General features: G+C 41.4%; 1 protein-coding gene across 6 annotated transcripts in view; it reads right to left on the bottom strand.

The window, feature by feature from the left end:
- The window catches only part of ZNF185 (zinc finger protein 185 with LIM domain), a 199,465-nt gene that overhangs the window by 134,981 nt on the left and 47,910 nt on the right, over window positions 1-16,574 (bottom strand). For all 6 annotated transcript variants that reach the window (XM_077450315.1, XM_077450407.1, XM_077450665.1 and 3 more), the window contains exons 2-3: window positions 4,783-4,848; window positions 2,342-2,465 (exon numbers count right to left, since the gene is read on the bottom strand). In XM_077450315.1, coding sequence (XP_077306441.1) covers window positions 2,342-2,465; window positions 4,783-4,807 — 149 coding nt within the window. In that variant the 5' untranslated portion in view covers window positions 4,808-4,848. The remainder of the gene's footprint in view (window positions 1-2,341; window positions 2,466-4,782; window positions 4,849-16,574) is intronic.

Below are 16,574 nucleotides of genomic sequence, written 5' to 3'. Positions count from 1 at the left end.
AACCTTGGCAGGGCGTCCTTAATTTTTGGGCTTACCGGTTACCTCCGCTTGGCTCGCTCTTCCACGTCTAGGGGTTCCCAGAGTTAGTACCCAACAACTTTGGACGCTGACACCATAAAAGTCCTTTAGAAAAGGTTTTTATTTGCAGGGGTAACATCCAACAACAGTCTCGTATGGGAACAGAGGGCAAGGGTGAAGAAGCTCAAGCACCTTGAACTGCTAATATCAGAAAGTCTCTAGTACCACCCAGAGAGAGTAGCCACTCGTAGCTGGGCACTTCAAGGCTGAACAAATCTCTAACCAGAGATTATGGCAGTCAGCACTTTGATCCTGAACTTGTGAAATCTTTGACCTTGAGTAACTGGTAACAGAAGTGAACAGGAACCTTTTTCCTCAGTACCTGGAACGTTCTCCGTCTCCTTGACAGTACTGGAAAAAGCGTGAATTCGTCAGTGTTCTTCACAACTCAGCAACTAGGCACTTCTCAGGATGCCAGCTTGTTGGCCCTCCTCCGAAGAGTCCTCCCCCGGTGACTTACATGAGCTGCAGTGCCCCTCCAAGCCGAGAGCACACTCGGACGCCTTGAATCCTCCCTCAGTTACTGCGCCTCGGACCAGCCAGTTCTGAGACTCGGGAACAGATGGATCCCTACCCCAGACCAGGCGGGTCTATTGGGGTTAGCCAACCGAAGCATGTTGCGGAGCGACAAATGCTTCCATGACTGGGACCCCTCACGGGGGTTACACCGGTTCAGAATCAGGAACAGACCGCTAAGGCCTCACAAACGAACTGGAACACATGACTTCAACATCTTAAGTACCCTTCCCCAGACTCCTCAGCGGGGTCCGGTGCACCCACTGATTGGCTCCGGGGAAGCTGATACCCAAAACGCCCAACCAGGCCTGGTTCTGAGCCCGTCTTGTGCACCTAACTGTACACATGACCAGGCAGAACTCTAACACAGCCCAGCCAAACTGATGTCAAAGTTAAACCTACACAATTAACCCTCAGAACCCCTTTACTGTTCTGAGGCAAAAACTAAATTTCTACATGACAGACACTTTGTCCAAAGTATCATCACTACACGTCTATTTTCCAAAGACAACTTCTGGATATGACGCAGAGTACGTGCACTCAACTTCTTTGGTCGACCATGGCGAGGCCTGTTCTGAGTGGAACCTGTCCTGTTACAACTGCTGTATGGTCTTGGCCAATGGGCTGCAGCTCAGTTTCAGGGTCTTGGCAATCTCAGCCTAAGCCATCTTTATGTATCGCAACAATTTTTTTTTTCCAGATACTCAGAGAGTGCTTTGCCATGTTGAACTTCCAGTGACCAGTATGAGAGAGAGTGAGAGTGATAACACCAAATTTACCACAAATGCTCCCCATTCACACCGGAGACCTTTTAAAACTAATGAGTAACATGACACTAGGGAGGGAAAATGGCCAATTGGGCCCAATTTGGACATTTTCACTTAAGGGTGTACTCACTTTTGTTGCCAGCGGTTTAGACATGAATGGCTGTGTGTCGAGTTATTTTGAGGGGACAGCAACTTTACAGTGTTATACAAGCTGTACACTCACTACTTTACATTGTAGCAAAGTGTAATTTCTTCAGTCTTGTCACATGAACAGATATAGCTTTTGTGAGATACTGTACATGTACCTGCAGGAAAAAGGTAGAAAAATTTAGGACGTACATATGTACGGAGGCAAAATAGGGCCAGATTGTCCATATGGTTACTCCATTCTCAGTGCAGCTGAGGTTCTATGAGTAAGGCTGTGTGCCAAAATACGTAAGCATTCTTATAACTGGATTTTACCATGTAGCAAATAGCGAGTTACCAGCTTCTTTTCATTGGATAAGTACTCTTATTACCCTATTCATGTAGATGCAATTACACAGTTTTTGCGTTTGTATGCAGAATTTTGTTCAGGGCAAAACAGCATGTAGAAAGATTTATTCAAGACACTATCCTCGCCTGATGAAGTGCTCTCTGCAGGGATGAAACAGGGCAGGATGTTTGTAGCAGCTGTTTCACAATTAATAGAATAATAGTGAATGCAGCTCAAGATTTTTGAGCTGCTTGTTTCTTAAATGTACGATTTTATTTCAGCGGAGACAATCATTGCTACTTATGGAATTAACTTTCATAAAAAACAAAACAAAACAAAAAATAAAATGTAAAAAAGTCTGTCATTATGTTTGTAGATTAAGCCTATAAGTGCTGCCAAGAAAAAAAATAAGCTTTTAGTTAATAATTGAAGAGAATAACACTATACTTTTCTGAAAATGTCTATATATGCTCTTTTTTTGTAATAACCAGTGAGTAGGTCTTACATAGGGCTGGTGACATCGTCTTTCTCATCCTCGGAGCCTTGATTAATCCAGCTCTTGTCCATTTTCAGTTTTGTCCGCACTTTCATCTGTTTCAGAATAGTTTGCCGGTCTTCATCCTTCCCTCCTGAAATCATTACAAAGGTCTTCAGTTAAAGCTCAGATCATTTCCTTTTAGTGAGTAACTTTTTGTTAAAGTGTGATAAGTAATTTTTTGGGGTATATAACATGTCAGTGCCAAAGTTTATGATGTGGAAACGCCCATGCAAACAAATAAATAACACTCCAGTTTTCAGATCTGAAAACTAAGTGGTCAGAGCTAAATCTAGAGAAGGATAATTGTTATTATATTACTCTATATTATTTTATTATTATTATACAGAATTGATATAGCGCCAACAGTTTGCGCAACACGCTATATTATAAAGGGAGACATTACAATACAGCTCAATACAGAAGGAATATGCGGGCCCTGCTCATTAAGCTTACAATTTAAAGGAAGGGGGCCATTTGTTACAAAAGATCATAGCTGCAGAGGATGATCTGATGGAGGTAGCCAAGGTACAGTTTTTAGGTGGAGGCAAGTTAGGCTTCCCTGAATAAATGAGTTTTTAAAGGATTGCCTAAAGGCAGAAAGGGTAGGAGCTAACCAGACATAATGAGGTAGGGAGTTCCAGAGAATGAAAAAAGTTCTGGAGAAGTCCTGGAGGCGAGCATGGGAGGAGGTGATGAGAGAGCTAGAGAGCAAGATGTGTTGGAAGGAGCGGAGTTGGAGATTTGGGCAATATCTTTGGATGTGGTTGGTGATGTAGCTGGGGGCAGTGTTATGGATGGCTTTGTACATTGTGGTTAGTATTTAGAATTGTATGCACTGGGCTCATGGGAGCCCGTGAAGGAACTGGAAGAGAGGGGCAACAGCTAAAAATGGGTTAGTAAGGTGTACAAGTCTAGCAGCAGCATTCATGATAGACTGAAGGGTGGATAGCCTGTGTAGAGGAAGGCCAGCAAGGAAGTTTCAGTAGTCAATGCGGGAAATAACCAGGGAGTGAATAAGTTGTTTTATGGTGTCAGTTAAGAAGGGGTAAATTCTGGAAATGTTAGAAATTAAGTAAGAGTCTAGAATTACACCTAGCACCCTGACACATGTGAAGGAACCAATGATTGTGCTATTGATCTCAGCCTGGTTGGCATATCTCTGACCCACATACATTAGTTTTTTTTCCTCGTGGACCAAGAATGGCCAGACTGGGCAACTGTGATCTAATGCCTATAGATGTTATCACAAGTGATAATGCATTTCATAGTTGATTGTGACAGTGGACGGTGTTTGTTAGTAGTGGATGAGGCATAAAGAATGCAGCATTACTGAACAATGCTAAAAAATTCAGGATATTTTGGACCATTCACATACAGATTTTTTATATAAAAAAAAAGTTGCTTAAAAAGATACATTGCTTGAGTCAGATAAAATACCAAGCCAATATTGGTGCCCATTAATTGGTACTATATATTTTGTCATATCCAGTAAAAAAATAAAAATAAAAAATCTAAATTTTTATGGCCTTTTTCAGTATAACATGAGGTAGCCAATTTTACTACTCTTATATACTTCCTTCTGTCCCTGTATCCTATGTTCCCACAGTGTTTTGTGATAACTATTCCATGTGATCCATACACCTGTCTGGTAGGGCATCTGTGTGTCTCACAAAATCAACCTTGGGCAGAAAACTAATAGCACAGAAATGTCACCATTGTAGCGTACAGTGTGTGAGTGGGTGTCCAGTGTCCAACCTCTAGAAACTACAGCATGTGACCAGTTTGCTCAGGGGACCCTCAGCAAAATCATCAAAAACATTGGTCAAGTGGTGGAGTGGAGTGGTTCAATACACCTGGCTTAACTCTATATCTTGAATTTCACTAGCCTAGCAATAGAAAATATATGGAAAAGAGAATATATAGTTCATGGAAATTGGGTGCTTTAGCTTATTAGTTTGTATCCTATTAGTATATCTATTCTTACTTTAACATTATATTCTTGTAAATGAAAAAGGGGATATATGTGTGTCTTAGTGGGCTGGATGTATCATAACTTATGATGGACCATAATGTAAAGTTGGGTCTGTTTGTGCACGTTTTCTTTTTTTACTGAAGAACATACATGGTTTATTAACAGTCAACACAACACTTTACGTACTGTACATTCACTTCAGTCCCTGCCTTTAAAAGGAACTTAAAATCTCCGGTTACTATCTCACATGGGCCAATTCCGACAGGAGACAATTAACCTACCAGCATGAGTTTTGGAGTGTGGAAAGAGTACAGAGAATCATGCAAACTCTACAAAGACAGTGTTCTGATGGGGACTTGAACTAAGAGTCTTAGTGCGGCAAGCGATTGTGCTTCCCCCACTTACAAAATGTGCATTAAAAAAAAAAAAAAATTACCTTTTTTTGTTTGTACAGATGTCATTGTTACCAGTCTTTATCTACGTCTATTGTAGTCTGATAAACCTGAAAAAGAGAATACATTATATTACATAAACCATATAATTTCAAGCAGAATTTCACTCTCAATCAACATTTACTATTTTTAATCCTTATGCTGCTACCATTAGTAAATAGATGGGAAAGTATAGAATTTCTACTTGTTTTAAATTATATTTTACATTTCTTTAATTATTTCCTGGTTTTCAGGCCTAGGCAATTGAGGTCATACATGCCTAGGAGTCTTATGTGATGTCAAGGCCACACTTGAGACCCCTATAGCAAGTTTACCACCACTGGACTAAAGCATACATTGGTTTCACAATATTTGGGGCAACTACGATTTCTTTCCACTGAACAATTTATAGAACCCAGGCTCTCAAGACATGGTACATCATGGCCCCAGGGGGTATTTCTAACAGGCTCAGGGGTACAATTAATGGGAGCCAGGGGTACTTTTAATGTGCTCAGAGAGAATTTCTACTTATAAAATCAAATTCCCCATAGTAGTTTACAGTTTTAGCAAAATAGAAATACATATAAAAAGGAAAAATGTAACTACATGTTAAACAATTTTGATGATTTATATTAAAAACATAAAAAGGATCATTAGAAAAATGTTGTTAAAGCCAAACCCCATCCAAAATGTTTTATTTTGTTTTCAATATAATGGCAAATGGTTGGAGATTCTTGCAATTTTTTTATGGCTGTGTGTGTGTCCCCATCTGGCAGAGTTCTCCTTGCTTCCCGTTAGGGGACACACACATTATCAACACATTATTAGTATAGTAAGGAAGTGTTAGAAGTTTAGAAATATTTTATTGAGGTCTGTGTCTTCATGTCCCCATTGTCATCTGATCCCCCCCCCCCGATTTCTTGTCCTGGTGTCACATGGACAGGGAGGTTGGTAAAATCTCCCAGAATGATTTACAGAAAAAAAAAAAAAATAATCCCAAAGAGAAATTTTAATTCTAAAAAAAAAAAAAAAAAAAAATATATAAGATTGGATGGAGTTATGCGAGATACTTGGAAAAAAAAAAAAAGGTAATATCAACTCAGGAGTATTTTGCCAGCACTGGCTTTTATAAACACCTGCATAATTCAATAGGGTTGAAGATCACTGCTAGAGAGCAATTATGAAATATGAAATTCCTCACTCTGTAGTAATCAATCAGAAATAATGTCCCGACTTATGTGATTCATAGTGGACTGGTCTCTGAGTGTTGCTGAACTTTGTTTGGCATTTTTTGCATTTCCCAGTTGCGTGAGCTGGGAATAATATTGCATAATTCATGGTCACTAATGTAGCTATAAAAACAACTGCATCATTAGGAGGACTAATTGGGTCACCAATAAGCCTTAAATTAAATTAATTTCTCAACCTTCAAAATGTAATAGTGTTAGAAGTTGAACACGGTGATCTGCAATTCCAGTCTGAATGAGCCACGGGCTTATGTTCCATTAACAGACATGACATGCCCCGACTGATGTCATGCCATCCTGTTCTATGGCGATGGGGATTTACAAATTTGCATTAATTTTCACCAAGCTAGTGAAATGTGCCACACAACTGGAAACCAAAGAATGGCAATTTAGAAAATCAATAATTTAGTTTTCTGTGGTTTACTTTGACAATCAAAATCTGAGGGGTTTTTTTCTGACTATTTGTTTCCAAACAGTTGGCAGTCCAAAAAATGATCTGTCATTAAGCTCAGGTCATTGCTTTAATGATTATTAATTGTCGGTACAATCTTTATTTTAAGCAGTGACCTCCAGTGAGAACCCAAAGCAAAACTAAACCCATTGATTTATTTCCTAAAATAGTTACCTTTAAAGCGGATGTAAACCCATTGATTTACTAGTTTACAAAAACTGTTACATTAACGGCATGCCGGGAATGCCAACTGTCACATTGGTTGTGCTCTCAACCAAAATGTCAAACCATCCAATGGCTGGTGTCATAACTGATCACATGTGCAGCATCATGGCAGTTGAAGATTAAACAGAGGCCAAGGTGGCAGCTTCCTTGGCTGAAAACGATAGGAGGGTTTACTTCCACTTTAAGGCATGCCTCTGGTTAGAACTATCACAGTTGCCAGTGTGCTTATATCAGCTCTAAAAGCCCCGCTCCAACGATTCTCCATTACCGCTATCTTTTCTATGGCTTTTTCCAGGTGTCATATCCCAGTGCTGGGAGTTCATGCATCGGGGAGAACATACATTCTAAAGCATCTTGCGAGGAGGAAGGTACCAAACCTTTATTGTGGGAGACACATATTAGGATCGATTTACTAAAGGAAAATAGGCTATTCACTTTGCAAAAGAAGTTGCACATTTCAAGTGAATTTTCCCCAATAGCTTAGTGAATGAGGTGAAGCTCTGGACTTTCATCATCTAATCATATGCAAGCATCATTGCTGGCTTTTTGTTTTTCTTGCAAGTGGTTGGGTAATCTTGGCAAAATGAACATTCACCAACGTCACTAAGCTCTGGGGAAAATTCTTCTGCAAAGTCCCTTGCAAAGTGAACAGCCTATTTGTTTTTAGTAAGTCAACCCTACTGTTTTGCCCTGATGGCGTGCTCTGTGCTTGGACATGTAGCACCATTTAGTGTGTGCTAGATGTAGGATTGTTTTTTTGTATTATAGGTAAATTTAGGTAGCTCAGGGCTAAGGCTGAGCTGTGAATCTGGGTCAGGGTTCAGTGAGTCAGGGCTGGATGACTCATCCTGACAGCTCCTCTCGTGCCTTCTCCTGGTCTAGAAGGTTGTAGAAACTTCTAGAGTTAGTGGGTGGAGGTTAGAATGAAATATTTATGAGGGCCTCAGCCAATCCCAAGTAAGTGGCTGGCAGGGGGCAAGGCTTACCCCATAAATAGGCATGAGACATGCCATTGGGTGGAAGATGGAGATTTAGTATTGAGTAGGCCATCTAGGGTACCCCCTAGTCAGGGGGGGGGGGTGACCTTGAGCTAGGGCTTGGGTGCTGAAAGAATCCTGCCACAACGCACAGAGGAAGCCCTTCCTGGAGGCACGGGAGCAAGAGAGATAACAGCGTGAGTAGAGCAACACTACTGAGGACTTACTAGGCTGGAGACTGCCACATGTAGCCAGTTCTCCCTAAAGACAGTGGTGTGTCAAGTCTTCATCCCTTCCCTGGGAGATCTCCAGGGAGCCAGCCAGGTGAGCTGGTGAGTGTCAGTCTGGAGGAAAGTTAGCCTGGACTAGTGAAAGGGGCAGCTACAGCCAGGTGGGTTGGCAGTGCCTGAAGAGGTGGTGCTGGGACCAGCAGCCACAGGAGGGAAAGTACAAGCTGATCATTGTATTCTGCTACACAACAAGGGGCTTTGAGTTCCTGCTTGCAAAGGGCCATTACTACATCTGACTATGCCCGTCAGATCCACCAACAGGGATCTAGCTGGAGATAGCAAGCAAGTGAAGTGCAGGGGGAGTGGCAAGGACACTGTATTTATATTGTATATAGGAAGATGTCCCTGAAGTTGTTGCCAAAGTTTTGTTGAAGTCAAGTGGGCATCCCATAACCCCCCCATCCAAGTTATTAACCCTCAATAAACCACAAAAAAAAAAAAAAGGTCACAGACTATTCTCCATCTCTGGAGTACCTGTAAAAATTTGGTGTGCTCAGCTGTGTAGGGTGGGGGATCCCAGTTCATCGGTGGCTTCTAAGGGAGGAACAGATGGAACAGACGGGATATTTGTAGTGGTGATTTTAAAATCCATAGAATAAAAGTGAATGCAACTTGAGATTTTTGAGCTGCTTGCTTCTTAAACATACGTACATTTTCCTTACACATGATTGAGTATTCACTACACAACATTCACTAAGCTCTCAGGCAAATTCCCTTGCAAAGGGAAAAGCCGATTAGCTTTTAGTAAATTAACCCCATTAGGTCTCGTCTGCAATAAAAATCCTTCTTGTGTAAATTATATTTTAACCCCTTTCTGTGGAGAATTTATATATGCGGCCTTAACCCTGTGGGGCCACATGTGTGTACTTGTGGCTCTCGCCAAGGGCTGTCAGTGAGAACCTTGCGTTCCATACTAATTATCAAGAACTGGGAGGCCTGATTCCTGATCACCTGATTGCTGCTTTTAGCTGGGGGAGCCAGCAGCCTCCCATTGCTTTCAATGGGTCTGACTCCCTTGCAGCTAATTGCCGGAAATCCCCGCTGGGGTTCACGCATGTAATCAGCGTTGAATGCACCCTAGTTCTCATTCCCTTTTGTGCTTTTATCAGCCACTTGCTTTTTGTTTTACTATATGTTGCTATCAGTGGAGAAGGGAGAACACAGGACAGGACATGGAGGAGACACACTGTTTTGTGCAGTGGTATACGCTGCCCCTTAGGCAAATAGGAACATAATGACATACTTAGAGGAGGTGTGGAAAGTCTATGACCTTCGAGCTGTGCAGCCAGCTGAGATCAAGCCAGGAGGTCATTTAGAAGTCCTGAATTGTGCTTACACAGCAGCTGGGAAACCCATTACAGACATGCAAAACCGATTTTCAACTTGCAATTTCAGTGTTTGCAGTTAAAAAGGAAAGTTTAGATATGTCATTATTCGTTGTCTTGTTATGGCTAGAGATTTCTCTTTTGCATACTAGACCCACAACTTTGATCCAACACTGTGCAACCATATAACGGCACTTGAGAAAAGATAACACTGAATATATACAGTTAGATCTTGTTTCAGATTTGAACCATCAATGCAATGAAGTTTACAATTATACATACATCTAGCCACTTATATTACCCAATCGCTGGAAATTATTGATCTTGCTAATCAAATCTAAAATAAAAACCATCAATGTGTAGCCAAGCATTGCATAGCATATTTCTGAGGACATTTAGGCCTCCTGTACATATGCAGCAAGGAAATGTTAAAGTGGTAGTAAACTTTTTTCTGGACTTGTACCTACAGGTAAGCCTATGTAGCACTAACCCCCGAAGGAGCTGCTGGTTATTTTTGGGCTTTCCATTACCTTCCGCTTCTCCTTGTTGCACGTCTAGGGGATGTCCCATGGTAGATGACCCAGTAACTTGAGACTGACAATAGATCCACTTGAATTGATTTTATTTGCAAACTTCAAACATTGAACAGTCTTTAACTTGGGATCAGAGGATTGGAAAGGGAAGTTCAGGTACTCTCAATGTCAAAGTCCAAAAACGTTAAAGAACTTGCTTACTTTGACTGCATCTAGAGAATAGCCATTCTCAGCTGGATGAACACCCAGATTGGACAGTCCGTCTCTCACAAGGCCTAGCAGCCAACCAGGTGTTTACTGGGGAACAAAGTCTTTATCACCGACGTTGTTACAGAACACGTAGGAAAACTAAGCTGTAGAACACTTGTAGGATACCTGAATCTTTCAGCCTGCTTGGCGATATCCACAAGACCAGATTCAGCCCTTCCAGGCTCTTGTTAAGAAAACCAACCCGCACGTGGTGTTCTTCTAAAGAGTCCTCCCCTGGAATGCTCGAAGTTCAATGGCTCTCTTCTCCGAACCGGAGACAGCACCCATCCACCTTGGAATCCTTCCTCAATTCCCTTGCCTTGGGCTAGCCAGCCCCAAGGCATTAAAGTCGTGTGGATCTGCACCCCAGGCCATAGCCTTCCTGGGGGCTGGTCAGGAGGACCAGGACCATGTAATCAGCACAGCATACTGGACCGGAACCCCAAACCATGTGGCATCCACATCTTAAATACCCTCTCCCAGAGGGCACAGAGAGAGGGCCACTCCCACTGACCTGACTCAGGGAGAGAGTAAATTAAACACCCAACCAGACCATAGTTCCATGCCTGCCACCAGAGACAGCGCCCCCCTGTGGCTAGGTTGAACATCTCACAGCCCAGTCAGACTGACACAGAAGTCAAATTTAGGCAAATAGACCGAAACCAAAACTGTAGTTTGGGTAAAGTTAAATCTTGAAAAACACATAGAGCATGCTCTTCAGGAGCCTGCCGCTACACCTATATTAAGGCTTACCTGTAGGTACAGTAAACATCTCCTAAACTTGCAGTGTTTAGGAGAGATTCAGATGGCATGCATCCGGTGATGCCACCGGTGCATGCACTCTGACTCATACTCATGCCGTTTCTTCAGACCTGTGTCCGTGACTCCTGTGTGCATGCACAGGAGTAACGTCATCGCAGTTTATCTTTTTATTCGACAAAAGGCATGCTTTAAATTAGACATGTAAATCACTACAAACAAGCAGGTTTCCCACAATATATCAAAGCTATATGCATTTATCGAAACCACCCTGGGATGGAAATGACACAGATTGATGTCAGTATTTACAGTGATCAACAAGGAGAATGATAAAGCTCTGTCGGGTTCTGCCAATCATTTATTGCTCTGGATTAGCAAGTCTAGACCAGCTGCATTTACCTTTGAACTTGATTATATAAGGATTTCCACACTGCATTTACTAGAGTCACCAACATAAAGCTATAATGCAATAAATATACTAAAATGAAGCTCATATTACTTCAAGGCAAGCAATGACTTCATTCAGAGCTGCATATACAACATTTAAAGTTTTCTGGGATAATTCATTACGATTGTATAACTGGACTTGTTCTGCACAGTACTGTATGAGAGGTCAATGAAGCACTGTATGCCCAATTATCATGATGAAAACAGAAATCTGTCATTAGCCCATATCATTGTGAGATAATAAAAACATATGCCTAGTTAGCTGTTGTCTTTTACTTATGTAGCACTAACCCCCGAAGGAGCTGCCGGTTAGATTTGGGCTTACCGTTACCTTCTGTTCTCCTCGCTGTAAGTCTAGGGGTTCCCGTGGTATATGGCCCAGTAACTTAAGAGACCAACAACAGATCCACTTGAATGGATTTTATTTGAAAAACTTAGACAATGAACAGTCTCTTAAATTGGGATCAGAGGGATGGAAAAGGAATTCAGGTACTCTAAGCCCTTGTACACACGGTCGGAGATTCCGACAACCAAATCCGTCGGATTTCGTCCGTCGGATCTTGCCCGAAACTGTTGCATACACACGGTCGGACAAACTTTCAGAACGTGATGGCGTAATTTCGTTACGATGGGACTACGTTCAGGCTAGTAGCCAATAGCTTTGATGTAGGAATTTGATCTGAGCATGCGTGGCACTTTGTCCAATCGGAATTCTCTACACATGATCAGAGTATGTCCTATCGGACCAGTTTGTCGGAAAATATTTCCAGCAAGTTTGAAAATTTGGTTCGACGGATATTCCGACGGAAACAGTCCGATGCATACCACACACAGTCGGATTATCTGACAACACGGTCCGATAGAATCCGTCGGAATGTGTCCTATCGGACCGTGTTGTCGGATAATCCGACCGTGTGTACAAGGGCTTAGTGTCAAAGTCAAAAATGTTGAAGAACTTGCTTACTTTGACTGCATTCAGAGAATAGACATGTGCACACTGAAATATTTTGTTTCAAAATTTCGTTTTGTCCGAAAATTACATTTATTTTGTCCGAAAATTACATTTATTTTGTCCGAAAATCCAAATGAATTAAGGTCGAATCTGTCATTGAAGGCTTATGGTGTCTGTCGAATGTTCAAAGAAGATTCGACAGAGAGGCTAAACTGTATGACTCCATATAGCTGCTCTGACGAAACTTCTTAGAACTTTCAACAGACACCATAAGCCAAAGAGTTTGTATGTTTTTCACTGCTTTGTCGAATCTTTGTGATTCATTTTGAATTTATATAGTTCAAACAGAAAATAGATTGGTGATAGTGATCACCAGACAGGTAACAAGATAGGGTATATAGAATCTATATAGAATCTCAATCTATAATATAGAATCTATAATAATAAATTACACCCCCCCCCCCCCCCCCCCAACACATTTAGGCACATTCGACCACAGGTTAGATAGACACAGATTGTTATTGTCAGCGTCATGTCAAATCTCCTATCTATATCGAACTGTTGTCACAACGAAAATGAAAATAAAGCATTTATTTATGTCAGATCTTTTGTTATCTTTTTTTTTATTATTCTTTATTTTCAAAATTATCAAACATTATCTCTTCTTTACAAAATTCCATCTACATAACAAAATCTTCATTAATTACCCTCTTTATCCCACCCTCTCCCTCCCTCCTCCCTCCCCTCTCTCACTCGATCCTGCCAATATTGAGCCTCACTAACCTTCAAGCAACTTCAGGTAGTTTTCAGTTTTTCTAAATTGCAGCCATTGCCTCCACTTGTTCTGATACCTCTCCTCTAAATGCTCTGACTTAGATATCGTATCTTCAATATTTCTTATCCTTTCCAATCTTACTACCCATTCTTTCATTGTGGGGGGATCCTGAGTTTTCCATCTACGCGGGATCAAGGCTTTAGCAGAGTTCAATAAACAAGGGATCAGGGACTGTCCATACTCTCTCTCTCTCCCTTTTCTGTATTATGGAATAAGCACACCCATGGATCACACCTAATCCTTTCACCTGTTATGTTAAAGCTTGCTTCTATAATTTTCCCCCAGTATGGTTGTATTTTAGGGCACTCCCACCACAGGTGTGCGAAAGATCCCACCGCCGTACATCCTCTCCAGCATGCTAAGGGGTTCTCTTTACTAATCTTATTTCCTTGCTGTGGGGTTATGTACCACCTAGCCAAGAGTTTGTATGACATCTCTCTGGTTTGTGAATCTTTGGCTACCAAGTAAGTGCGTCTCATTATCCTATTTCTCTTTTCATCATTACTTAAGGAACCTATTTCTCTTTCCCACTTCCCCAGGTAATCAGGATATTTATGTTCCACTGTTTCTATCAAGATATTATATATTTTTGATATCCTTTTTTCAAGGCTTAGGCGGCTCACTAGTAACTTTTCTAGCGGCCTAAGTTGATCCTTTCCCCTAAGTGGCTGTGGCAAGGACTGGGTGAAATAGTGTAGTTGTGAATATCTCCATTTATCTAGTGTCTTATGTCCCCATTTCCCCATAATTTCTTCATATGTGCATAATCTCCTACCATAACCTCGTGTAAACTAATACTGTCTTTCTTAGCCCACCTACTAAAATATATGTATTCCTCTTTCCCTGGTCTAAAAAATATTATCCAGCAACGGAATTAATGGTGCGTTGTGTACCCAGTCATACCTCTTGTTTATTATATCCCAAACCCGAAGTGTGTTTTTTGTCACTCTACTTGTGTTAACCCCCAATTCTCTATATTTTGCTGGAATCCATATTAATTCTCCTACCTTCTTTGTGCTTAAGTTAATTTCTAATTCCACCCAGTCCTTGCCTTTCTCATTATGAATCCAATCCGTAACTCGTGATATCATAATAGCCTCATAATACTTTTTAAAATCAGGTGCTGCCAACCCTCCTCTCTCTTTGCATCTAGTCAAAGTATTAAATGCAACCCTCGCTGATTTCCCCCTCCAGATAAATCTTCTGACTATAGTTTTTAATTTATTTAAATATACTTGTGGTAATAAAATAGGGATCATTTGGCATGTGTACGTAAATATTGGTAAGATAAACATCTTCACTGCATTTATTCTCCCCATCCATGAAAGAGCTCTATATTGGATCTTACCAAGGTGTTGCTTAATTTTATTCAAGAGGGGGATGTAGTTAGCCTCAAACAGACCTCCCACTTTTACTGTCAGTTTTATACCCAAATAGCCTAGCTCTTTCAGGCACCATCTGAAAGGCAGTTTAACCTGCAATGCATTCTGTTCAGATACTGCTAAGTTTAGGTTTAGTATCTCCGACTTGGCCATGTTCACCTTGAAGTTAGAGAGTTTCCCAAATTTTAAGAGTTCCTTCATTACCCCCGGGATAGAAATCCTAGGGTTGGACACATATAACAGAAGGTCATCTGCAAAAGCAGCAGTCTTATACTCTCTCCCCTTCACCTTTATTCCCTGGATATCTTGATTTTTCCTGATCGCTGCCAGGAGGGGTTCTAATATCATTATGAACAGAAGCGGGGAGAGTGGGCATCCCTGTCTTGTCCCGTTGAAAAGTTCAAGGGGGACAGACAGGGACCCATTAATTCTTATTCTGGCCTTGGGATGGTAGTAGAGGGCTTCTATCCATCCCCTCATCCTTTCTCCTATTCCATAATGCCTCAATGTTTCAAAAAGGAACCCCCAACTGACCCTGTCGAATGCTTTTTCAGCATCAATCGACACGAGTACAGTGGGGGCTTCCTGCCTGATTGCTTCCTGCATTAGAATCATAGTTTTCAAAACATTGTCTTTCCCCTCTCTCCCTTGAATGAATCCCACCTGATCCTTCTGTATCCAATCTGGCACATAGAGCCTCAATCGGTCTGCAATAATTCTGGAGAACAATTTTATATCTGAATTCAAAAGGGAGATTGGTCTATAGCTTTCCACTGCCATAGGGTCTTTAGCCTCCTTCAAGATTAATGCTATATGTGCCAGTAATGTTTCTTCCCTAAATTTACCCCCCCTCCCTACTTCATTAAAATACTCGCACAATTTTGGAGCCAGTTGTTTTTGGAATTTCTTATAATATAAGATGGGGAACCCGTCGGGGCCAGGGCATCCTCCTGCAGCTGTGTTTTTGATTGCTTTCCCCACTTCCTCAATCGAAATTGGGGTTTCTAATGAGTCCATTTCTTCTTGCGTAGCCCTGTGCAGATCTAACCCCCTCAAATAATCCCTTATTTCCTCTCGGGACGCACTCTCCCCGCCATGTCCTATATTATAGAGGGCACTGTAATATGCGTGAAACGTATCCACTATCTTCTCCGGCAGGTTTTGTACATCCCCTTTCTTGTCTCTCACTTTTGGGATAAAAGTTCTACTCTTCTTTTCCTTCACCCTCCTGGCCAACCATTTACCTGATTTATTTCCCCATAAATATCTTTCCTTATCTAAAATATAATAAGCGGCCTTCCTCTCTTGCTCTAAGCAATCCTCAAGCTCACTCTTTTTCATTATTAGTTCCTGGCTCTCTGGGATCCCCCTTAATCTCCTACTCCGTTCCAGTTTCTGTATTTCCTCATACAACAGCTTCTTCCTTTTTTCCCTCTCCTTCTTTTTCCCCGCTCCAATCCCAATTAATATCCCTCTTATTACTGCTTTGTGTGATTCCCAAAGTATTGATATGGGGATTCCTGGGGTATCATTCAATCGGAAGAATTGTTCCACCTCCTGTTCAATCTTACTTACTAATTCCTTATCTTGTAGCAGTGATTCATTAAGCCTCCAGTTTATCCCCGGTCTACCGACTCCTCCCACCTCCAGTTGGATTTTTACTGGTGCGTGGTCTGAGACCGTTATTGATTTTATTTCGGCGTTCCTCACTGCCGTCAATAACTGATGTTCTAGGAAAATATAATCAATTCTGGAGAAGGAGCCATGGACCGAGGAGAAACAGGTATAATCCCTGTCTCTTGGATGGAGTGCCCTCCAGGCGTCTTGCAGCTGATATATAGCTAACGCTTTAAGGAACGTTCTCTGTTTATCCTTAGAGTGCCCGCTCCCTCCCTCTATACCGTTTTTCTTAGCATCCATATTCCAGTTGAAATCACCTGCCAAAATCAATTTACCCTCCTTAAAGTCTTCTATTTTTTTTAACACTTTCATTAGAAATTTATCAGAGTTCTTATTCGGAGCATAGACATTTACAATTGTACATTTCATGTTTAACAATATACCTTTTAGTTCAAATCTCGTTGCTCTACCAAAGCCAATGGCCACCCCTCTAGAATAAGAGGAG

Source organism: Lithobates pipiens, unplaced genomic scaffold (assembly GCF_037356315.1).
Source record: "Lithobates pipiens isolate NorthernLeopardFrog02 unplaced genomic scaffold, aLitPip1_a1.2 Scaffold_1, whole genome shotgun sequence".
Lineage (NCBI taxonomy): Eukaryota > Metazoa > Chordata > Amphibia > Anura > Ranidae > Lithobates > Lithobates pipiens.
The sequence above is the reverse complement of the archived record's forward strand: the minus strand, read 5'-3'. Positions and strand labels throughout refer to the sequence as shown.